This window comes from Alternaria burnsii (assembly GCF_013036055.1).
Source record: "Alternaria burnsii strain CBS107.38 chromosome Unknown 750, whole genome shotgun sequence".
NCBI lineage: Eukaryota > Fungi > Ascomycota > Dothideomycetes > Pleosporales > Pleosporaceae > Alternaria > Alternaria burnsii.
Genome location: NW_024066108.1, coordinates 1,049,991 through 1,072,320, shown reverse-complemented (window position 1 = coordinate 1,072,320; position 22,330 = coordinate 1,049,991). Strand labels below are relative to the sequence as shown.

The window sequence follows — 22,330 nt, the reverse complement described above, 5'->3', positions numbered from 1 at the left end:
CTTTTTTCTGTCGCGATCTGCCCAACCGTGCCCATGGCCATTACACCCTCCCCGTTCCTTGATCCAGGAACTTGTGCGACAGCAAACAACCTCGGTGTCATCCAATTGCGTCGCGACCATCTCATTCCTGCAGTCTTGACACCAGAAGCCGATTCAGACTACCCTGAAGGCAGGGTCGAGAACACGCGATTTGGCTCTTTTCCTCACAGCACACTCGTCGGCCAGCCATGGGGTACGCAAATTCTTGCGTCAAAGGTCGATACTGGATCGCGCGGCAAAAACAAAAAGCGCAAGAGGGACGCTAAGGATGAAGGCGAAGGAAAGCCCGTCGCTGAGCAGGAGGTCGAGAAGAGGGACATTGTGAAGGCTGCGGCGGCAAGTAGTGGATTTGCGCATCTTATTCCGCCTACGCCAGAGACCTGGACAATATCGCTACCGCACCGAACCCAAGTGGTGTACACGCCCGATTACAGCTACATCCTGCAAAGACTGCGCGCAAGGCCGGGCGACCATATCATTGAAGCTGGCGCAGGAAGTGGAAGCTTTACGCACGCAGCGATAAGAGCAGTCTATAATGGCTACCCTGGGATGCAAGACATTGCGACTGAGACTGAGACAAATGGGCATGAGGAAAATGCAGTAGGCATTTCTAAGAAGAGGAAGCGCAAGACGAGGACTGGCGGCGTATACAGCTTTGAATACCACGAACCACGCGCCGACCAATTGAAGGTTGAGATCAAAGATCATGGCCTGGATCAGCTGGTTACAGTAACGCATCGCGACGTATACAACGGCGGCTTTGGCTTAGACGATGCGGCCGGCCCAGATGCCGACTGCATATTCCTCGATCTACCAGCACCATGGCACGCTCTCAAACACCTTACACGTTCACCTCCTTCCTCCGCGGCATTGAAGTCTGTCGCTTCAGATCCATCCATTCCAGCTCCTTCAGACGACCCTACATTTCCTACAGCCGAAGCGCAACCGACCACCGCATCCTCGAAACCCTTCCGTAGCCCCCTTAACCCGCGCAATGCTGTCCGCATCTGCACGTTCTCCCCTTGCATCGAGCAAGTCACAAAGACGGTCTCTGCCCTCCGCACCCTCGGCTGGGTAGAAATAGATATGGTGGAGATCCAGGCGAAGCGCCTCGACGTACGTCGGGAGCGCGTGGGTCTCCAAGAAGAAGGCGTCCGCGGCGGCAACGCACATCCAGCGAATGTTCAGGAAGCAGTACAAAGACTGAGGGATGTAGAAGGCCGAGCAGCTGTGTTTCACAGCATGCAGCGCGAGAAGCAGGAAGAGGTTATGCGCAAAGCCGAGGCAAGGAAACGGGGTGAGGCTGTGGGCGAGGGCGGTGAGGCAGGTAAGGGCAAGAAGAAGAAGATGGAGGGTGTGCCGCCAAGCAAGCATGATAGGCTTGCGCAGACGAAGAAGGAGTTGGAGAATCGGACGCTGTTCAAGGAGGGTAGGTTGGTGCATAGAACGGAGCCGGAGCTTAAGACGCATACTTCGTACCTTGTCTTTGCGGTATTGCCGCGAGAGTGGACCAAAGAGGACGAGGAGAAGGCGAAGAGGAAGTGGGGTTGAAACATACTATAGCATTGAGTCTATGACAGCAATGGATGATACCCAGATCCAGGATCACTATTTTTGAGAAACAGATGAATTATGATTGTCTCCTGATGAAGCACGTCTACCTAACGCTAAATCACAAACCTTCCTCTTGTCTCCCCATACACTCGTCCATTATCCCCAGACAGCATCCTTCGCTCGATGACTTCCACTCCTTCCCGGCGGCGTGCTAATGGAATGCGTCCAAGCCTCGTTGCCATCGATGAATAGCCGGTAGTTGACAAAGCTCTGCTCACCGTGTTCGGGTGTTGTAATCTCTACAGCACCAAACTTGCTGTTTCCATCCGGAAGGTACTTGAGACACACGTCCTCGTCATCAGTCTCCTTGTAAGTCCGGAAGGGCAAATAAAACATGCTCAAGGGACTTGTGCTGAACTCATGTACTGTAGCGCTAGTGGGCCACTTGCCATCCTTGGGTGGTGGGAAAGAAGTAGCAGCGAACTCGTGGCGGTCACCGCTAAGAACTACAACGCCGATGTCATGCGTAGAAGAAAGGTCCCATGCAGATTCCAGTATACGTTTACGCTCGTACAGATGTCCACCCCAAGTGTCTTCAGACCCAAACTGCCAGTTCTTTGTAAAGGGTGTGCCAGTCACAATGAACTTCCAGTGAACGCCTGGAGGTGGCACTTTTTGAATCCAAGCGAGCAGGTCAGAGAGTTGCTGAGCTCCAAGCATAGTCTTTGAGGGATCGGAAGCGTCCTTGCTCGCAGGAGTACGGTATCGGCGGGTGTCGAGAAGGAAGAACTCGGCGGGACCTTGGGTGAACGAGAAGTATGTGGCTCCTTCCCGGTGAGGAGGTGGGTTGGGAGCTGCGTTGTAGTGTGTAAAGGCATCATACGCTGGAACTGCTACGCCCGTCATGTTGCTGTTCCAATCATTGTGGATCTCGTGATCGTCAATGACATGAATCCAAGGCAGATTCTCGCTCACTGCCGGCCATGAAGGCGATGAATAGACTTGACGGTACTCGCGTCTGTATGTCTCAACATCGCTGCCTTGGCGGTGTGGCACGTCCACGTAGATGAAGTCGCCAAGGAAAAGCATAAAGTATGGCTTAAGTTCTGGTAGCCATCGTGCAAGGTGCTTCATGCCTGGGAACTCAAGAGGATGTTGAAATGGTGTGTATGGGACGCGAGGCTTGATGCAGCTGGAGTGAACGAAGGTGTATTTGTTGTCTTTCAGCATCGATATGCGGCCTGGTCGTGGGGCGGTTGTAAAGGTTCCCGTAATGTTCCCACGCGAAGTCTCGACGATGTACTCGTACGGCAGGTCGGGTCGTAGGTGCTCGATGTTCATGACGGTTGTGAAATCGGTCTCGTTGGTCAGCCAGTATTCGGGTTGGCTGGCGCGGTGCGTCTTGTGCATCCACGACCGTTCGGTGCCGTCGATGGAGCGATAGAGGACCTTTACGTCGAAGGCATACGGCTCGCGTACCAAGATCTTTGCGCTGTTTTCAGAGACGTATCCGACACGCGCAAAACTTGCATCATGGCATTGGTGAAGTAGTGGGGCGCGATAGACCACATCCAGGGCCATGGCAATCAAGGCCATGTTGATGCCAAAGGTGATCCAGCTCCACATGGCTGACGAAGGGCTTGGAAGACCAGTGAGCAGTGTGCGCAGCACTTTGGGTTCCCTCTCTTCATATTGGATGGTCTCCTCGACGTCAAGCTCTTTCAGTGGCCCTTCATCTGCACCGTCGATGAGTTGTACCTCTTCGCTAGAGTCGTCGCCGCGTCCTCCAACAGTCTCCTTCACGATGATGTCGAGTTCATCGGATATAATCTTGTACTGCGCCGTGTCCTGGAAGCTGGTAAAGAAAGAGGGAATGTAGACGAGCGTGAGCGCAGTTGCAAGTGCAGGAACGATGGTCGTGGGAATCTGCAGACTGATTAGCTACATGCATTCAGCTATTGGTCGCTCTCCAGGTACATACCCATCGCAGGAAGATCCAGATGCTCAGGCGAAGCGCCAAAGAGCTTACGAGCGTAAGAACATCGCTCGCAGATGCCATGTTTGCTAAGCGACAAGCATCACTCGGCAGTCAAGGTACCAGAGGTTTTACGGAGAGAGATGCGCGTCCTCGAAGCTTGTGAAAGTGGAGCCGTCACGCCAGACACGCGAATCACCATGACGTCGCCCTCGCCGCTAATGAGCTAGCGCATTCCCGACGCGACGAGCAACACTGACAGCAACACCACAAATATCCATTACACATATCTCAGAGGTAACAAAGGCATCGTGGAACTCACGTCAGAAACTTGGTGGTGCTTGATCTTCCGTAGGAGTGCATCTCCTGTCTCTTTACAATTAGGCTCCAAGTTTCCAGCACACGCAGAGTATGGCATACATGGTCATATGCAACATTGCTGCTACTTGATCATGCCTTGTAAGCACTTCATTGGACGGTGGTGGCGGTGTTCCATCTACTTTGTTAAGCGACCGGGCTGAGCCCCTCGCTTCGCTCAGCCTGATCTCGACTTCTCAGCGCTTGAACGATATTGTTGGTCCTCTTACATGGCTTCCTTTACCTTACGACATGCGGCTCATCAACACCGGCACAGGAGTATTCAAAGAATTCATCGGTCGGAAGACTCCAGAGTATGCCATTTTATCCCATACTTGGGAAGAGGAGGAAGTGTCTTACCAGGATTATGTCAGCGGTGCTTATTCACACAAGAAAGGATATGAAAAGATCAGGAAGACGCTTGAACTGGCTAAGAAGAATAATTTGTCTTATGCATGGATAGATACGTGTTGTATCGACAAGAGTAGCAGCGCCGAGTTGACAGAAGCAATCAACTCAATGTATCGATGGTATCAAAGAAGTCGAACATGTTTCGTGTATCTCTCGGACCTCAAATCAGAACGAAACTCACGGGATCCTAGAGGATGTCGGTGGTAAGTTAACTTCAATTACGACTGAAATCAAGCCTAAGTCCACTACAGGTTCACGCGCGGCTGGACGTTACAAGAGTTGATCGCCCCTAGCAGTGATGATATGTATTTCTACGACTCGGAATGGAAATATGTGGGATCCAAAACAGATCTTGCGTATGAAATATCTAGAGTCACTGGAGTTTCTCGTGAAGTCTTACTGAGCCACGACGCTCTTTCATCAGTATGTGTTGCTCGGAAGATGTCTTGGGCTGCAAATCGAGAGACTACTCGCGTCGAAGACATGGCATATTGTCTGCTCGGCCTGTTCAACGTTAACATGCCCCTGTTATATGGAGAAGAATCAAAAGCCTTCCGGAGACTGCAAGAAGAGATCATCAGAACGAACCCCGATATCAGTATCTTTGCTTGGAAAGTCGAAAGAACATACAAAGATTCACGGCGTATAGATCCAGAAGTTTCGGCCCACTGTGGTATACTGGCTCAATCCCCAGCTCCATTCAAATATGCTAGAAGGTTCCAGACCGCATTGGTGGGTGGTTTCCAACAGGAGTTTTCGATCTGCAATAACGGCATAAAAACAAATTCCCTTTTTACTGTTTTTGGAAATCATGGTGGTTTCTACGTCTTACCGTTGTACTGTCGGACGACAGAGGGTACCGATCTTGCTATACGGTTGCGAAAGGTAGGACCAGATACCTTCGTGCGAGACAGCCCTGACAGCCTCTTTGCTTACATGGACATACTTCTCAAACATGTACCTGGAAGTTACTGCATTCTTGTTGATCGATACTCTATGGATGATTCACGGCATCAGTCACTTCTTGAGTCGTGGGCACAGCTATCTGTCAGCTCATACCGCCCGAACTTTCTACGATTTGAATTAGCACCGGATATAGTTGTCCATGAGCGACTAGGTTGTTTTGACCCCGAAGACGGGGTGTTCTTCGTGCCAAAGGGCGTCCGAACAGATTGCGTTGGAATGGTGTTCTCAGTACGCCCACCCAAGAACGTCAAAGCGCCCAACATAGCTCAAGGACACCGATTTATTGTATTAGCTTTTGGATGGTCGACCGAGATTGAAACGACCCAATATACTGTGGCAGACCTCAATAGATGGACGGAGGAACTTTCGAACATGGAGAGCTTGCTCGCACAGGGGGCAAACACTCAGACTCAACTGCTTCGAATAATGGCTCTTTGGAACATCCCGAAGGTATCTAGCGTAGCCTGTCCTCTTGTCGACTCGAGCGAGTACAATCGTGTACATTTGGAACCTTCATACACGACTAGAAGAATTCGTGTTGGCTACGACATCTTGGAGTCGGAAGACGTGCCACATGAGAACAGAGGCAGATGGACATGGTCTAATTGATGGGTTTTGGGGATTGTCAGTCGCTGTGTATGATATGACTAGCCAGCCCTCACTCATGAGCATGCAAAGAAACACGCTCCCATCATCACCACGGTCTGCGTACATTCTATACAATTAATGATTGTGGCATCGGCTTTCTCTCAGAAGCCTCGAGCAGGAAGCTTAGCAAGAGGCAAGCATAGACTCAAGAGACTTAATAACGATGTACATCTATAACTCCATACCTACCTACACTTCAGACAACAACCGAGACGCATCCAGCTGAGAATCGGAAACGCGCAATCACATGACACTCACCTGGCCAACCGCTCCCTCCACCTCTTTCCGTACCTTCCCTTTCCTTATCGACATGTCCTACCCACTGCAAGCCTCGTCCCCGTCACATCCATCTCATCTCCACCTTCGCATCCCTCGCGGTCGATCAAACGACCTTCATATGCATCCTTCTGCACGCAATACTGCACCTCCCGTGCCTTTCTCCGAAATCCCACAATCACAATCACAACCGATATCTACTTCTTCCGCGTTCCCGTTTCACCATGCCAAGCCCAAATCGTTCCTTTTCGAGAAAATGTCGCGCGACTAACGCGTTTCACCTTGACGAACTACAATCACATTTTCCCCAAAGTTCAGCACAGCACGGTCACTGACTTATCGTGATTCTGGTAGTTCACTTTTAGACATTGAGGAGCTTGGGCCACACGGAGAAATTTAGCAGACGCGGCAGCCGATCATGGGTTGTTGTGGTCGTGTAGGGGTAAGTGGCGACTTTGGTAAGTTTTAGATGACGGGTATCTGATCGGACGGTGGTTTGACGGCGAGATATGGGAAGCGCGCGGCCCTCCGAGCGGATGTTTTCTTCCCCTTGCATCAATTTCGGTGTTGTTATAGACAGGGGTGAGCCGGATATTATGATCGCCTGAATGAGGCTGATTTTCTTGCATTGTGAAAGTGGGGATGGGCGTGGGTGTGATGGCAGATTTGGTGGTGTGATGAGCAGATGAGGGCCTTCGTGGTCGGGCGCATGGTATGGGTGGGCACGTGGTGGAGAACAACGGTTGCGAGGGAACGATGTTTATTGTAGACTTAGTCAGTGTTGCCGAGCATTGATGCTGGAGTTGAGTAAGGTCGGTAATCTCATTGGTGTTGTGGTGAGGCGAGGAAAGTGAACGGAAGTTTGGCTGCCCCGAGAGTTTGGCAAAACAAAATTGTGTCCTCGTAGCACTGCAACTGCAACCGGAGAGGCGTTCTCGCTACCTTATTTCGCGCTCTGCGGTCGTTTGTACACCCGACTAAAAAGCATATTGAGCCCATCGTAGATGCAACCTTCCTGAAGCGAACAGTCAATTATTGCCTGCGACCGTACCAAGCGTATCCTAAGTTCGTCGGTGTTAGCCGATAGGTTGCATGTTTCTTGTTCCTGAGGTGTTCTTTTCGCCATTGTCCTCCCAAATATGACCAGACAAGGGTACCTGTCCCCACATAATCCTAACATGGCCAAGCCTCAAAGCAACAGTTAAACTGGGGCATTTCACTCCTTCGGTCCGCTGCAAGGGTAAAGGTGGGGACGCTGGATAGTCGGCCCACTACCATTTTCGGAGGTGCAACTGTGGGAAGGGAAACTTGGATTTGAGGCCGAAGGCCCACTGTAGAGAGGGTCTGGCAACGTCATGCTGGACCGTGGTGTTGGGTAGGCTGGGCGTATGTAGATGGCAACGTTGGGAGCTGATGCCCGGAAACTTGGAGGTTGGAAACCTGGTGGTTGGGGTTGGGCATACGTGGCGTCATGGTGCATACGCGCTGGCAATGTCGTTGTCGCAAGTTAATGGCATGGTGATCCGAACAAGTCTGAACAAGTACGTCACAAAAGCAAACGGTTAGTGACGAACCGTCACGTTTGTGGCGCAATGTGAAAGGCAAGGTATGTTGTAAGCGAAGTAGATTCTAATTCTCATCTCGCTAGGCGAAGACTAGGAAATGCCTATGGGATATCATGACCGTTCATTTCCAGACAAAGCAAACAAAAGCTACGGCTGTGCGACAAATTGTAAGATGGCAAGAAAGTATGCATGCTGGATGCGATGGATAGCGACAGATGGTGTGTGTGGCGGCGAACACTTCGCAATTGCCAACAACGAAATAGGTTGAGAGGGTATCGTAACCTCTAAGGACAAACAGGAATGGAAGCTGATGACAAGGAGATGCAATGTCGTGCGCTGTGGGTACACCGGGTATTATGCGCTAAAGACTTAAGTGCCAGGATGGCATGCAGGGAGAAGGTAGTAGAGGTGGAGTAGAATATACAAGGTAGTCGCAGACTGGTGTGTCGTCTATGCGTTTATGCGTTCGGGGGTGGGGATGCGTTTCGAAACAAAGTGAGGTCTTGATGCGTTTACAGCGAATCCATGAAATCCATTAGTGACTTGCGTCGTCGGATTGCGCGGCTCTTGACGCTAGACGTGGCATCGTCGTCATTTGATGGGAATTCCGGAATGACAAGAGTAGGCTCACGCTCGTTGGCCCCGCGAGCCGTCATCCTGCCGAGGGTGGTTGCACGCTTTTGCTGCATTGTGCTGGTGTTGATCTGGGGAAGCGGAGGAGCCATCTCTGGTGTAGTCGCCCTCTTGGAGTCGTTTCCCCGAGATTTTGGTCGCAGGATGGTGGATGCGCGACGGAGCTTGTTTGGGCTGGAGAAGTTGGCTGAACCCTCAATTGGTGCAGTCTGAGGCGTCATGGGTGCTGGTGTCATGGGTGTGGGAGGAGCCTTGCCGTTGACGCGGGAGTCGTACGGCTTCTTTGCTGGCGAGATAGCAATCTTGGCTAGAGACAACTTCATGGATATCGATCTTAACCGTCGATGCGCAGCAGGCTTCTTGATGATGGGCGATGCGGCGCTTTTATTTGAGTTCTCGTAGGGGTCGGAGCTGAGGAAGGAAAGTGCTGGTGAGTTGGGGGTCAATGGCGCGAATTGTGATTGCCTGTACGACGACGATTGGTACGATGACTGCGATGTTTGTATGCGTGCCAGGTCAAGGCGGGATTTGGATGGCATGTACACAGAGGAGCGGGCTGATTGTGCGTCTCCTGTGGTGGAGGAGGAGGGTCGACGAGGTGCCTCGCTCTGTGCATGGCTCGGTGCGGGTGAGTAGCTGCGAGTTGATGCAGTCTGGAAGGACGATGCGAAGGAAGCGGAGTCGGGGTATGTGGCAATCTTGGTGGTGATGGGGCTGTGGCTGGTAGACGGTCGTCGAGGCTCAGGGTCGGCGACAGGCGATGTGGAGCGAGAAAGGGGAGGGGAAGCCAGACGACTTGTAGGCATGACCCTCATGGATAGTCGCTGTGCCTCGTCTGCCTTTCGTAGCTTACCAGCTGATGTGACGGGAAGCAGGTTCGCGACAGAAGCCGAGCGCTGCTGGACCGTTGGGCGATCGACAGGCGAGCGTTGGTTCTCGACAACTTTGGGACGACCTGCATGCGCGTATGACACCAGCACGGCCATGTCGCAGCTCTTTCCCTTGTCCCATCTCGACACTGACATGGTCCTCGCCTTGCACTCTTGGGAGAGATCGTGGACAACAACGTCATCATAGTCGTATTCAGAATCAGAGCCAGACGCGTCGTCGGCAGTCAGGTCTTCCTCGCTGGACAGATAGCGCTCCTGGAAGACGGCGCCGTCCTTGTTGTTGGTGGTGGTGGCAGTGGGTGGAGTTGGTCGTTCTGTGGTAGCGGAGTCTATGCGTAGCGTGTCGGGAGCATCGTCGCACAGGTTAGGGCTCGAGGCGGCACTGTCGGTGCTGGAGCGTTGTTGAAGGCGTGCGACAACTTCGGGCTTGTCGAATGTCCACTGCTTCAACTGCGAAGTTACGGTTGCGTCGACCATGGTTGCTAGTGAGGAGCAGCAAATTGCAGCTGCAATGGCTCGTCCGGCGGTGATAATATATCGGACTGAGCGGCAGCCGGCGAGGGTTGAAACCAAAGGCGTGCAGTCCTAGGCGCCAATAGTCGGAGACGTGTGCGTGGCTTGGGAACACAAGGCAAGCCGGCGTCTGAGTGAGACTGGTCCTGTCGCACGGGTTCGGCTTCCTGGTGAGTAGCAACAACTCGAGTGTGAGATGTCGTGGAGGGGCACTGTGGGTATAGGGTAGCGTCGAGCAATGGGGAGGGGTGAAGTGCGGCCGACGCTATATTACACAAATTGGCGACGCCTGTATATATTGCAGCACTTTCCAGGTTCTGCCCCCCTGGCAGCCGTCGAGGTTTCAAGTACAACCGAGTACGGTGGAGACGGGCGAGCGAGCAGGGAGGGAACCCAAGAGTCAGTTCACCGTGTCGGTGCGCCATTCATCATCTCACGCTGGACTAGCACCAGGCACTGACGACTTTGAATGGCGCAACTCTCCAGCCCTCTGCAGCTTGCGCTTGCACTTGCACTAGCTGCCGGCTGGCGAGGTGTGCTGAGGGGCCTGACGTGAGTGGCCCACGACGAGTTTCAAGACGCTCAGCGCGCACACCCTCAGCACATGAGCGAGCGCCTACTGGGAACTCATGGCGTGCACACCAGACTGCTGCCGTTGCAAAAGGACCCTGGGTCGTTGCGATGGCAATGTCACCACAGGACGGGACGCGTTCATGATCGCCATCCTTTCATCAGCGCGAACATGGCACCATTTCCTTTCTCGACCGTGACCTGACAGGTGTTCCTGTGCCGCTCAGGGGCAGCACCACTCACCGTCCGCCTTCGCTAGATGGGGCGCCCACTGTGTGGGGTTGGCCCAGGAGCGGACTACGCCATTGCCGAAAAGATCATCGATAACTGTCACCATGTCTTTTTTCTTCGCCCGCTCTAACCGTTGCTTGCATTGGCAAACCCCGAGAGCCCTGCAAGACCCTTCTTTCTCAAAACTCTCAGAGCACGAGTGCAGGCTGACCCATCCTGTGGAGTTTGCTCCGTCGCCTGCTAACCCCCGGGACCTGGAGTCGCACAGCTGCTGACTGCGCGAAAATGTCCTTGGCCGTCATGCCTATCTTTTTCAGCCAGGAACGCGCTGATCCACTGGCTCTATTCTCGGTCCAAACTCACCTGCATGCTGCGCTCCATTTTACGTGCAGACGGTGTGCACGGTCACCGCCCAGCGTACCATTCGTTGCTGCACCATCTATCGCCCGCCCACACCGCCAACACCATATCCAGGCCTACCCTGGCCCCCTCGCAGCCTATACCTACAGTTCATCCTGTGCCGCACTCACTCATCAATCACAAACCGCACAAGATTGCGTTGATGCATCGAGTCAAGATACGTCCCGCCATCTATCTGCGAGGGTCTTCTGATTCCCTCAAGAGTCAGTCACGTCGCCGAATGAAGCCACTAGCATCGACTCTCGGCAATCTGGGTATATTACACTACGCCTCTAGCAGCTTATCGTCGGAGTTTAGGACCGTGCTAGCTGCCCACAGTACTCAGGTGCTTCCCAAATAAGTCATCGTTGGACGGTGAGCCTCGTGAGGGTTGCCTCTAATGCCAGTCATTAGGCCCATCCTCGGATTAGCCTCGCACTCTACACCAACATGGCAGGCCCTAGTCACAACGTGATCGGAAGCTCATCTCTCGTCTCACAATGCGACATCCTTTGGACGATAGTCCATTCCTGGCCACTACCGCTCACCTCAGCATTTTCTGTGGTAGCCTTGTGGTAGCCTGTTGCATCCCAATAGTCTGGCTCCATCATCTTACGTCACAAGGCTGGTAAGGCACACCCAAAAGGGTCTGGTACTCCAGCACCAGCGGCCGTTTCATCGTCTGGTTTCTTTTCATCATGTTCGCATCATCCTGAAGACTGTTCGGTTCACGCTCAAACGTGCCGTCTAGGCCCTGCATCGAGTCTGCATGTCTCATATGCAGTGTCATAGCGACGGTTCCGCACACGTTGCCACGCCCAACCGTATGGCGTAGTACCAAAGTCGGCGTCAGACATGTTCTCATCGTCTCAACGTTGTGACGATGTTGGTTGCTTATCAGAAACGCACAAAGACCGGAGACGCCCCTCCACCCGATTTGTCACTGCAGCCGCACAACATCGACGTCTCGAGAACGCGATCAGTCTAGTAATGACCGTCACAGAAGTCTGTACGCTAATGGCCTTCCTATAGCGAGAACCATTCTCCTTTGCGACGGCGCGTTCTGGAGTCGAGCCTGAACTGTAGAAAGTCTGGTTGGAATAAACAGGTGCGGGCTCCAGGATTTTGAGACATGCACAAAGATTCAGCCCCATGAGGTTGCACACGAATTCTTTGGTGCTTGGTCTTGCTTACTCTTACGCGATAATCTGAAATGGAGCTACTGGCCTGTGTTCCAACGTTACCACCAACGCTGCTAGTACTTCAGCAGCTTTGTGGCACGGGTATCTATAAGTTGTGCTGACAGCGAAGCCTTTTTATACACTGGGTGACTTCACAGTGTCTCAACTTACCCTGGTTTCTGGCGGCAACCGCATATCCAGAGAACCCCTACAACGGCCGATCTGTTAGTATTAATGCGCAAGCAATCATTATCAGGCACTAGCCACTGAGACAAACAGACATTGCCATATGAGAGGCTTGGAGGACAGGCAATGGAAAGGCGAAGCTTCTGAACGGGTGTGCTTTACTAGGCGTACCGTTTCGTCTTGGGCCGTAAACAGCTCCAATTGACAAGAACTTCCAGGCCTCGATCGACGGGTTGACCCAAGAATGCCACGTATAATACCCACGCCTTAGCAAAAACTTCTCGAACATCTGACCATCAGTGATGATATTGTCGGCACACCATCTATCAGCTTATGCTTGGAAGCGAGTTTCACATATATTGTGGTCGACCACCATCGCGGCGCAGATGTACCGGTTACCGTGTGTTGGTAATAGTCGTGGGGTACGTCGCACCAATGAGACCAAGACTGGTACATGACGCAAGAGACCATGCCTAAGCTATATCAATTCCCATATTACAACTGTCGCAAGGGTCAAAGATTAACCGGTCGACATACCGCGTGGGACAACGACTGTAGAAGCACCGGAAGCATTGTCATCAGAAGATAGATGGAGAGACGAGACAACAACGGCCTAACATCGGTGCTCTTCGACTTCTTATCAGACAATGGTGCGATATTGGGACAGTGCTCTCATTGACAAGTATCATTGTTTGCCTTCATACGCGTCGTCACCGCATCTCTATGATTCATGACCTCCGGATGCACATGCGCGCACTGGTAAATGCAACGTGCTATCGCACCTTCTCAGGGTCCAGGTCGCGTGCTCAACCGATGATGAGAACAAATGCAAAGTACTCGCCTTCGCAATGTTGTGTTCGCTTCAATCTTTCGAGTGGCACATGAGATGGAATACAGAGCAAGACAACCTCGAAAGTCAACTTGGATCATTCAATTGACGGGTGACTAACGACAATGTTACAGTATCAACTGTAGAAACAGCGAAGAACTAACCTCATAGATCGAGATGCATACAAACATCCCAACAAAATATCCAGATAAGGCACGATAAGCGCCAAAAGCAACAGTGTATAACGAAAAACGTTCGCTTCGGATAGGTGCCTTCCGTCCCCAAGCTTCCCCGCATGGACTCATCCCATCAGCAACATCATTGAGACAGCAGCAGAGGGAGCAATGAGGAGCGACACGCCATGGGCGGCTACGTATCTTCTGTGCGACGACGCTCCTGTAGGCCGAGAAACATAAGAATCCACAGCATTCACCACATCCACAGCATTCTCTTTCGTACCTAAGGCCAAGGTGCGTTTTCGCAGATCCCATGGATTAAACGTGGAAATCAATGGAATTAAGTTCCTAGTTCCTTACTTGGCACATCTTGTTCGAGACTCTTGTGCCTTGTTGTTGACCTAAAGCTCAATCCGCTCTCGCATCCCCGCATCGCGAATGCCGGTTGTTGGGCGGAAGAAGGAAGTATGCCACAACAAGTCCATTGCATGTGAATTTTTGTCGTTAGGAGGAGAGTCTACTACATATCATGACAATATTACCTTTGACCAAACCTCAGTGCAACACTCAACATCCACTCGCTTCATTTCACTTCGTTTCTTGTTTTGTCCTTTTCTTACACTCGTTTATAATTGAACTCGCGCACTCTCCGCGGAAGACATGGCAACTATGCTGCAAACAGAGGTCGAGTACCAGACACCGGTGATGATGGCGACGGCTGTGTCTACACCGCGGAAACTATGGGAACATCCGGATCCAAAGTCTACGGCCATGTGGAAATTTATGCAGGATGCCAATGCGAGACGTGGATTACATATGCAGGTACGTGTGACAATTTGGAACAGGCGGAATGAGGAACAAGATTTGGACGAAGCATCGAGATCGTTGATCGAGATCTGTAACATGGACAAGAAGCCAACGTCTGTAGACGAGAGGGGAGAACATACGGCCCTTGCGCGAAGCCCACAAATCCAGTGATATGAAGATGGGTGCATGGCTGTCGCGTGCCATCAAGCCTTACTGTCATCGACAACAACAACAACAACAACAACAACAACAACAACAACAACAGCAGCAGCAGCAACGACAACAACCAGTAGACAAGATACAGAATCGCTAACATGTCCTACAGACATTCCGCGACCTATACAACTGGAGCGTCGGACCCTCGCGCACTGATTTCTGGGTCGACATGTGGAAAGCCAGCAACCTCATCTACTCCGGTACCTACACCACCGTCGTCGACACCTCCCTCCCCATGGAGATAAATCCTCACTGGTTCCAAGGCACTTATCTCAACTTTGCTGAAAACGTCCTTTTTACCGCCTCTCCTACCGATTCTACCGTCCGCACCACAACCCACAAAGAAGAGTCTAAAATCGCGTTGACCGAGATCCGCGAGGGCAACACTGAAGTTAGACATCTAACGTGGGGTGATCTGCGACGACGCGTGGGTGTTCTCGCGAATGCTTTGCGTGCTAGAGGAGTGGGAAAGGGCGATCGCGTCGCTGTAATTGCATCAACTAGTTTCGACACGTTTATTGCTTTCATGGCAACAGTCACTGTCGGTGCACTGTTCAGTTCTAGTAGTACTGATATGGGCACGAAAGGCATCCTCGAACGCTTATTGCAGATTCGTCCCAAGTACGTTCTTGTGGATGATTGGGCAGTATACAACGGAAAGACCATCGATCTGAGACCGAAGATCGAGGGAATCCTCGAGGGCATGGAGAGTGGTGGTGTGGTAGAGTTTGAAGGTGTTATTGTGCAGCCTAGGTTTCCTGGGAAACCCGCTGATGTTGGAGGTTTGTCGAAGACGGTGCGGTTGGATGAGTTTTTGGAGATTGCGGGAGGGAACGACACATTGGTGTTCGAGCGTGTGGCCTTCAGAGATCCGTTTCTGATTGTCTATTCGAGTGGGACGACAGGTGTGCCAAAGTGCATTGTGCATTCGACTGGTGGCGTGCTTATGAACGTTTGCAAAGAGAGTATACTGCACAAGGAGATGACACCCGAAAGTGTGATTCTGCAGTATACTACCGTAAGTTCTTCTCATCTCATCTCCCGCTCGACAATCGACTGACTGGTAAACACAGACTGGATGGATCATGTATGTAGTGTCCGTACAAGTTTGTCTCTTCGGTACCCGCTCCATTCTTTACGATGGCTCCCCCTTCCAACCGTCTCCAGAGGCTTTCCTATCTATCCTGGAAGAACAGCGCGTGACCGACTTCGGCACCTCACCGCGCTTCCTCCACGAGCTTCAAAAACGCAACATCTCACCCCGCCACTTGTTTCAGCTCTCTCACCTAAAGAGCGTAGGAACAACCGGCATGGTCCTCACAGAAGCGCAATTCGAATGGTTCTACGACGCTGGTTTCCCCGCCTCCGTTCATCTACGCAACCAATCCGGTGGCACAGACATTGCTGGACGCTTTGGACTTGAGAACCCACTGCAGCCCGTTTACGCAGGCGGATGTCAAGGTCCTGCTCTAGGCACAAAGATTGAAGTCTACGACTCTCTCATCGAATCGGGTCCAGGCTGCGCAATCCCCGACGGCGAACCAGGTGAACTCGTCGCTACCGCCTCATTCCCCAACCAGCCAGTCTACTTCTGGGGCGACGACGCTCAAAATACGCGGTACCAGTCTGCATACTTTACTCGCTTCCCTGGAGTATGGACGCACGGCGACTTCATCCAGATGCACCCCATCACAGGTCAAATCTTGTTCCTCGGCCGCGCAGACGGCGTGCTGAATCCCAGCGGTGTGCGCTTTGGGTCTGCAGATATCTATAGTGTCATTGAGACGCATTTCCCTGAAGTGGCGGATAGCATCTGTGTAGGACAGCGGCGACCGGGGGATGTTGACGAGAGTGTCATTCTCTTTCTCAAGATGAACAAGGGGTTCGGGTACACCGAGTCTCTGGTGAACAAAATCAAAAGTAAGATTGCTGAAGAGAGGAGTCGGCGACATGTTCCAAAATACGTGTTTCAAACTTGGGATATTCCGGTACGTTCTCCATTTCCTTCACTTCTATCTTTCGAGTTACAAGGTACTAACAACTATTAATCAGACCACAGTAAATCTGAAGAAGGTCGAGCTACCTGTCAAGCAGATCGTGTCCGGCAAGAAGATCAAGCCAAGCGGAACGTTGGCGAACCCTGAAAGTCTTAAGTTCTATGAGCAGTTTGCGGATGTGGAGAACGTGGTCAGGAGGATGACGAATGAGAAGAAGTCATATAGGAGGAGTACGTTATAGGTGTGAGAGGATATACCATCGACTTGGTGTTTGGGTGATGGTGTCTGGTGTCCTTACTTGTTTTCCCTTGATCATTTTTACTTCGACTTTATACCTATAGATCCGTTTCTTTCGGCAAAGTCGCCATCGTGCGACGCATGTATATCTTAACTATAATACATACATAATTTTGTAACTTTGAACCATGAGCGTCAAGCAGCTGTCGGGAGTCAATCCTACAGATCAACGGACGATGTAGCGATGAAGTACATGACACAAATCACTCAGTTAGCAAACACGCACGACTTGCTTCTGAAAGAGTAATAGTAATCGTCGCATTCAAAAACCTGCCATTTTGCCCATTGAAGACAAAATCTAGGCGCTCCGTACCGCCATGAAGTAAGTCGGCGCGTGTCTGAAGACTTTTCTTTCGCCAATACGCCGTTGAACGCCCTTGTCATGCCTCCACCTCTTGCTCGCCTCCCGCGACATACCCTCTCGCGTCTCCAGCTATTTCGCACACCAAATCATCAGCCCTCATCGCCGTCCTTTTTCCGTGTGATAACATTGATCGTACATCCTTATGCGCTTAGTTCTTCTCGGCGACCATGTTCTCTGTGCCCACAGTTAGCTCTAGTTCACCTGCTTCACCCCATTCTAGGGCTCATAGAGTTTCCAACATACTCTGCTGTGTCAAAAGCAGTCCGTAGCGCTTCTTGATGGTGACCCTGTGCCTCGAGTACTTGTCGTCGGGGGAGAACCGAGCGGGATGCGCGCTCTTGCTGACTTCGCCATCGATGACCTTCTTCAGCGTGTAGATGCGCTTGGCCGGGTTTGCCGGGTCGGGGATGTACATAAGATGCATGCTGTGGGAACGTCAGTTTGCGCTCTTCTCGTCTTGTCTCGCAGCTAATAGGATCGCGCGGTGTGCGCTCCTCCACCGCAGAGAGAGTAGAGTTGACTAACGTGTTGGTATTGAGGTTGCGGAAGAACTACGGTGTGATATGTGTATTGGCGGAGCGAATGTGGTAGGTGAAGGTTGGTTGGCGCGTAGGATGAGTTCGCGATATCGAAGCTTGAATATTCTAGCGGAGTTTTTTGCGGACCACCGAGCTCTGGGTTTCCGCCAAGCCCTCACCCCTGCTACACCACTTTACCTTGTTTGGCCTGTTTGCATTGACTGGGCCAAACCTCCACATCATCCACTTCCCGCATGCCGCATACCGTGTACTGAACCTCACAAGTCGCCGTGTAGTCGTCGCATACATTTCCACGTCCACAGCGAACATGGCGCGATTCCAGATTATTCTCGCGGTTCTCGCATCCTTCATGTGGTGCTCAAGCGCACAATTCGGCTTCTTCGATCAGATGTTCGGCGGTGGAGGTGGACAGCAACATCAAGAGCCACAGAATGTGAGGAGTGATAGCAGCTGGTACCAGGCACAATATGAGGGTGGTATGTCAATCTGTTCCTTTTCTACGCATCGCATCTTCGTTCTTAGTCCACAACCCGTTCACACAACTTCTATCGCACATGTTCTACAGTCACATCTAATGGCGAGACACCTACATTCACTGCTAACGTTCCATCACAGCACAATGCTCTCACTACCTCTGCCCCGGCACCCTTTCTTGCGTCCACTTCCCGCACCACTGCCCTTGCGCTTGGGAAAATGTAGAAGACAAAGTCGAACTCGGCGACGGCATCGCCATCTGTGGCAGCAAGGGAGGATGGGCCAACGGCGAGTTTGCAAAGAAGGTCGAGTTGGCCAGGAAAGGCCTGCTATAAGGGATTGGCAGTTGGAGTTACCAAGAGAAGGAGCATAGTTGAGTCCAGCGTTATAAGGTTGGGCTGCGGAGAGCTCATGTCGATTGGACGTGAAGCAAATGGACGTGGCTCGCAAAACACCATACGGCGAACGGGAGAAATCATGAAGAAGCTGGAATTGGGCCGAACAGGCCAAGTCATGAATTCGTCATATCGCAAATATACCAATACCAATAACGCCTGTACCATGCAACGAGGGCCTTGCCCCATCACCTCTTGACATATTTATACCGGTACCCCTGTTTCCCATCCTTTGCCTCTCTCTCTCCATCAACACCAACCTCTTCTCTGCCCCACTGTCTCATCAACACTTTGCCAAGCAACTTCTTCTCCTCCTCTATCTCCCTGACACTTTCGGTCCACTGTCCATCACGCTTACCCACCACTGTTTTAGCCTTCTCCTTCATAAGTTTACTAAGCAGTGTGGCTAATTTCTCATCCATTTGCTTGTTGATAGCGTCGTTTTCAGCGGCTTGGTTCGCAAGACGCGTCTCGAGGGCTGCTTTCTCGGAGCGAAGAATGGAAAGTTGAGCTTCCAAGGCGGCTGTTGTATCTTGAGATGCGGATGTGGATGATGCTTTAAGGGCCTTGTTGTCCTTGCGAAGGGCGGAGAGTTCGGACTTGAGGGATTTTGTTTCGGAGACTTGCTTGCGAATAATTTCGCGGAGGTTGGCGATTTCGTTATCCTTTGCGTTTGCCACTGTTGCAAATGATGAAATGGTAGTGTCTTCGTCTGTGTCCTCTTCCAGCTTTGCAGATGCGGCCGCACGGAGCCTTTCAACTTCTTCTTTAGCCCGTTTGAGGTCTTTGGTAAGACTCCTCTTCTCGCTACGCTCTTGCTCGAGTACCGCGCCGGCTTTACGCACAGCATCCTCCGCTTTATCGCGGACGTCCTCCATCATAGCCTCGTGTCCTTCTATCATGTCTCCATGTTGGTCGCGTAACTCTTTGTATCTATTTTCTGCTTCAACCTTCAACTCCTTCATTTTGTTCAGCTTCTTCTCGAGGTCGTTCATACGGCGATCTGCCTCGGCGCGAGCATCGCGCAGACGGTCATTGGCATCTTCCAAGTCTTGCTTGAAGCATTCTGCGTCAGCTCGGGCTTTGGCACTCTCGCGATGAGCCTCTGCGAGCTGCTGACGAAGATTCGTGTTGCCCGTCTCGAGACTCTGTAGCCGACCTTGGGTCGTGTTTAATCGTTGCTCAGCATGCTCTTGCGATTCAACATAAGAAGAGATCTCTTGCTCCTTCGCGGTCAGATCAGACTGAGCGGATCGCAGTTGGGATTGCAAGGATTTTATGCGTGCTTCGAGCTTCGCTACCTGCGGGGTGTGCCCATCGCTCGCAGATGCTCTGATGCCAGGACACTCTAGTTGCGCTTCTAGCGACTTGATGTATCTTTGTAGAGCGGATGTACTCTGCAGTTGTTGATCTTTAGTAGCTAGGTCTGCAAGCGCAGTTGCAAGCTGTATCTCAAGAGAACCGAAACGCTTCTCAAGGTCACCTGTATTCGATCGGTGTTGTTCCTTCATGGTACTTTCCGCGCGGACGGCTTCGAGTTGTGACTGAAGATCTTTCACGCAAGTCTCCAGATCAGCCGAGCGACGAGTTCCCTGATCCGTTGCGGTGAAGTCCCTCCGTGCGGTCTCCAGCTCTGACTGCAGAGTGCGGAGCCGAGAATTGAGATCAAGATTTGTGTGAAACAGCTGCTGCTTAGCTGCCACATCGGCATGTGAGCATTCAACTTCAAACTTGGCAGCCTGGAGTTGGCCTTCCAGTTCGGCAATGCGGGCTGTGTGGCGTTGAACTTTGATTTCGATAGCGGAATGCATCTCGTTTCTTCTTCGAGCCTCCTCACGAGCTGCCTTTGCGTCGGATGTGGCCGTTTCAAGGCTTGATTGCAAAGCGTTCGCTCGCGCTTGGACCGAGGAAAGTTGCTCGGTCAACAATAGACGCTCCTTTTCAGCATCCTCACCACCATGTCCAGCTTCGTGGAGTTGCGTCTCCTTCAGGTCGTGAAGTTCTCGCTCGTGTATTTGGCGTGCCTGTGCAAGCTCTGCTTGAACTTCCTCTAGCTTCTGGTCCTTGTCTTCGACCTCTTCGGTAAGTTGTCGTTTGGATTCTTCGAGAGATTTTCGTTGCCGCTCAAACTCTTCCAGCATTGTCTCCAGCTTGGTGAGGTTTTGAAGACGCATCTCTTCTCCGAAGTCATGCATCCTAGTCTCCAACGCATGCTCTCGCGCCTTCATGTCGGCATCCGCAGCTGCCTGAGCTGCTTCCTGGTCTGCACGTTGTTGTTCCATTTTCTTCTCTAGGCTTGACACCGTCTCCTTGTGCTTGTAATTGTCGTTGCGTGTGCTCTCGAGCTCTGAGCGGGTATACGATAGGATCGTCTCGAGTTCGGTAATGCGCGATCTCGAAGTGGATTCGTGCTGTTCAAGGCGATGTTGCAGCTCTGCGATCTTACTGCGAGCCACATCCTGCTCACTTGTATCAATGATGGCCGAGGTGTGCCGTATAACTGTCTCTTGGGTAGGCTTGCGCGGTGTATCGTAGTCTTCGACTGTGGGTTGCAGAGACCGGGCTTTCGGAGGTGAGGATCGTGGGACTTGTAGATAACTATGTCTTGGTGCATGGAGCGGCGTCCCTGTGATTGCGCCCTCCATCTCCGTGTCTGGCAGATTGCTGAGAAAGCTCCGAACCTTCTCCTCATTTTCCATGGACCGCTCAGATGCTGGTATACTGTGCTGACGCTCATTCTTTGTGCCGTTTGCGCGCCTCGTAGGAGAAGTGGTGCGAGACCGACTCTTTCTCCTCTGCTCCGTGTCCTCCACCACGACTGCCGGCTCGCCCACTTCTGTTGCCTGCCTGCTCTCACTTCCATCCTGTATAGCGTCCATTCTTATCACCGGTCGTTTTGTGTTGGCTTCTTTCCGCGATTTGATCTGCGCCAGCGGGAGATCTGCCGTCATCCAGTAGGTCATGTTCATGGTGAAGTCTTCTGGCCCTTCAATCTCGCTCGTGTCTACGTGATCGACAGGCGGTTGGTGGTGATCTTCTAGTTCGGTTGACTCGAACGTGGAGTTGAGGCCCAGAGCATCGAGATCCATTTCATACTGCGATCCATCTTGGGACGGGCGACGCGCTGGACTGCGTTGAGGCGATTGGAAGCGCGTGGGGCTGGCCGTATACGATGAATGTGTTCGGACCATGATTATCACATGCGACTATGGACAGGGAGCGTCGCGGTGTCGTGATGCTGAATAACGATAAGAATTGTGATACCCGTGTCTGTTTGTTGTGGTAACGCGACTACATTCTGTCCTGCGAGTCAAGCGGCTATGCACGGACCAATATCACGATTCATTTCGGAGCTTAGTGAAAGCTATGCTACTGCGTCCGTCAAATTCCATCCACTCTGAAGCGCAAAATGACTGTTGAACAGCGATTTTCCATGCATCAATTCCGATGAACGAACAGGTTGACGACTGATTAGATCACAGACCAAACCATCGTCATTCATACGTCCTGTTCACTTTGATATCCAAGTACTTAGATACTTATATCATATCCGTCGTACAGATACTCTCCCAATAGTTCTGCTGGATCACTGTATTCTCACTCAGTCACTACACGCGCGGATGAAAGCCACTCCTTTTCAGCTGGACTACGAGTACATGTCGAAACGACCAGACTAGCAACCCTGAAGTTAACGTCATCACGATGTGGGCTGTGCCAAAAACGGCATGTTCTTCTCAGAACGTAGTAGCTCTTCAACGCGGCCATACGGCTCCCATCCAACATGATAGTATTTTGACCGCAAGGTATGACATTTCGAAACCCACGCTGAAACATCGGGATGT

General features: G+C 51.8%; 9 protein-coding genes across 9 annotated transcripts; 5 read left to right on the top strand and 4 right to left on the bottom strand.

The window, feature by feature from the left end:
• Window positions 1-33: 33 nt before the first annotated feature.
• On the top strand, window positions 34-1,590 carry GT037_001756 (trna methyltransferase complex gcd14 subunit; the record flags this gene model as incomplete). Its single annotated transcript, XM_038926803.1, has 1 exon — window positions 34-1,590. The coding sequence occupies one exon, from the start codon at window positions 34-36 to the stop codon at window positions 1,588-1,590; it is 1,557 nt and encodes a 518-aa protein (XP_038790095.1).
• Window positions 1,591-1,749: 159 nt separating this feature from the next.
• On the bottom strand, window positions 1,750-3,652 carry GT037_001755 (metallo-dependent phosphatase; the record flags this gene model as incomplete). Its single annotated transcript, XM_038926802.1, has 2 exons — window positions 1,750-3,519; window positions 3,575-3,652. 2 exons carry the CDS (start codon window positions 3,650-3,652, stop codon window positions 1,750-1,752), a joined length of 1,848 nt encoding a protein of 615 aa, XP_038790094.1.
• A 525-nt stretch (window positions 3,653-4,177) lies between these two features.
• On the top strand, window positions 4,178-5,911 carry GT037_001754 (uncharacterized protein; the record flags this gene model as incomplete). The annotated part of the gene is made up of 2 exons (XM_038926801.1): window positions 4,178-4,539; window positions 4,588-5,911. 2 exons carry the CDS (start codon window positions 4,178-4,180, stop codon window positions 5,909-5,911), a joined length of 1,686 nt encoding a protein of 561 aa, XP_038790093.1.
• Window positions 5,912-8,303: 2,392 nt separating this feature from the next.
• GT037_001753 (uncharacterized protein) lies at window positions 8,304-9,791 on the bottom strand (the record flags this gene model as incomplete). The annotated part of the gene is made up of 1 exon (XM_038926800.1): window positions 8,304-9,791. One exon carries the CDS (start codon window positions 9,789-9,791, stop codon window positions 8,304-8,306), a length of 1,488 nt encoding a protein of 495 aa, XP_038790092.1.
• Window positions 9,792-9,903: 112 nt separating this feature from the next.
• GT037_001752 (uncharacterized protein) lies at window positions 9,904-10,287 on the top strand (the record flags this gene model as incomplete). The annotated part of the gene is made up of 2 exons (XM_038926799.1): window positions 9,904-9,997; window positions 10,160-10,287. Coding segments are annotated over 2 exons (222 nt in total), but the record flags the coding sequence as incomplete, so codon positions are not given.
• Window positions 10,288-14,059: 3,772 nt separating this feature from the next.
• Window positions 14,060-16,660, top strand: GT037_001751 (acetyl-coenzyme a synthetase; the record flags this gene model as incomplete). Its single annotated transcript, XM_038926798.1, has 5 exons — window positions 14,060-14,319; window positions 14,375-14,495; window positions 14,532-15,440; window positions 15,496-16,410; window positions 16,475-16,660. 5 exons carry the CDS (start codon window positions 14,060-14,062, stop codon window positions 16,658-16,660), a joined length of 2,391 nt encoding a protein of 796 aa, XP_038790090.1.
• Window positions 16,661-17,228: 568 nt separating this feature from the next.
• GT037_001750 (h aca ribonucleoprotein complex subunit 3) lies at window positions 17,229-17,504 on the bottom strand (the record flags this gene model as incomplete). Its single annotated transcript, XM_038926797.1, has 2 exons — window positions 17,229-17,254; window positions 17,324-17,504. The coding sequence occupies 2 exons, from the start codon at window positions 17,502-17,504 to the stop codon at window positions 17,229-17,231; spliced, it is 207 nt and encodes a 68-aa protein (XP_038790089.1).
• Window positions 17,505-17,926: 422 nt separating this feature from the next.
• Window positions 17,927-18,428, top strand: GT037_001749 (long chronological lifespan protein 2; the record flags this gene model as incomplete). Its single annotated transcript, XM_038926796.1, has 2 exons — window positions 17,927-18,095; window positions 18,235-18,428. 2 exons carry the CDS (start codon window positions 17,927-17,929, stop codon window positions 18,426-18,428), a joined length of 363 nt encoding a protein of 120 aa, XP_038790088.1.
• Window positions 18,429-18,676: 248 nt separating this feature from the next.
• On the bottom strand, window positions 18,677-21,679 carry GT037_001748 (uncharacterized protein; the record flags this gene model as incomplete). The annotated part of the gene is made up of 1 exon (XM_038926795.1): window positions 18,677-21,679. The coding sequence occupies one exon, from the start codon at window positions 21,677-21,679 to the stop codon at window positions 18,677-18,679; it is 3,003 nt and encodes a 1,000-aa protein (XP_038790087.1).
• Window positions 21,680-22,330: the final 651 nt, after the last annotated feature.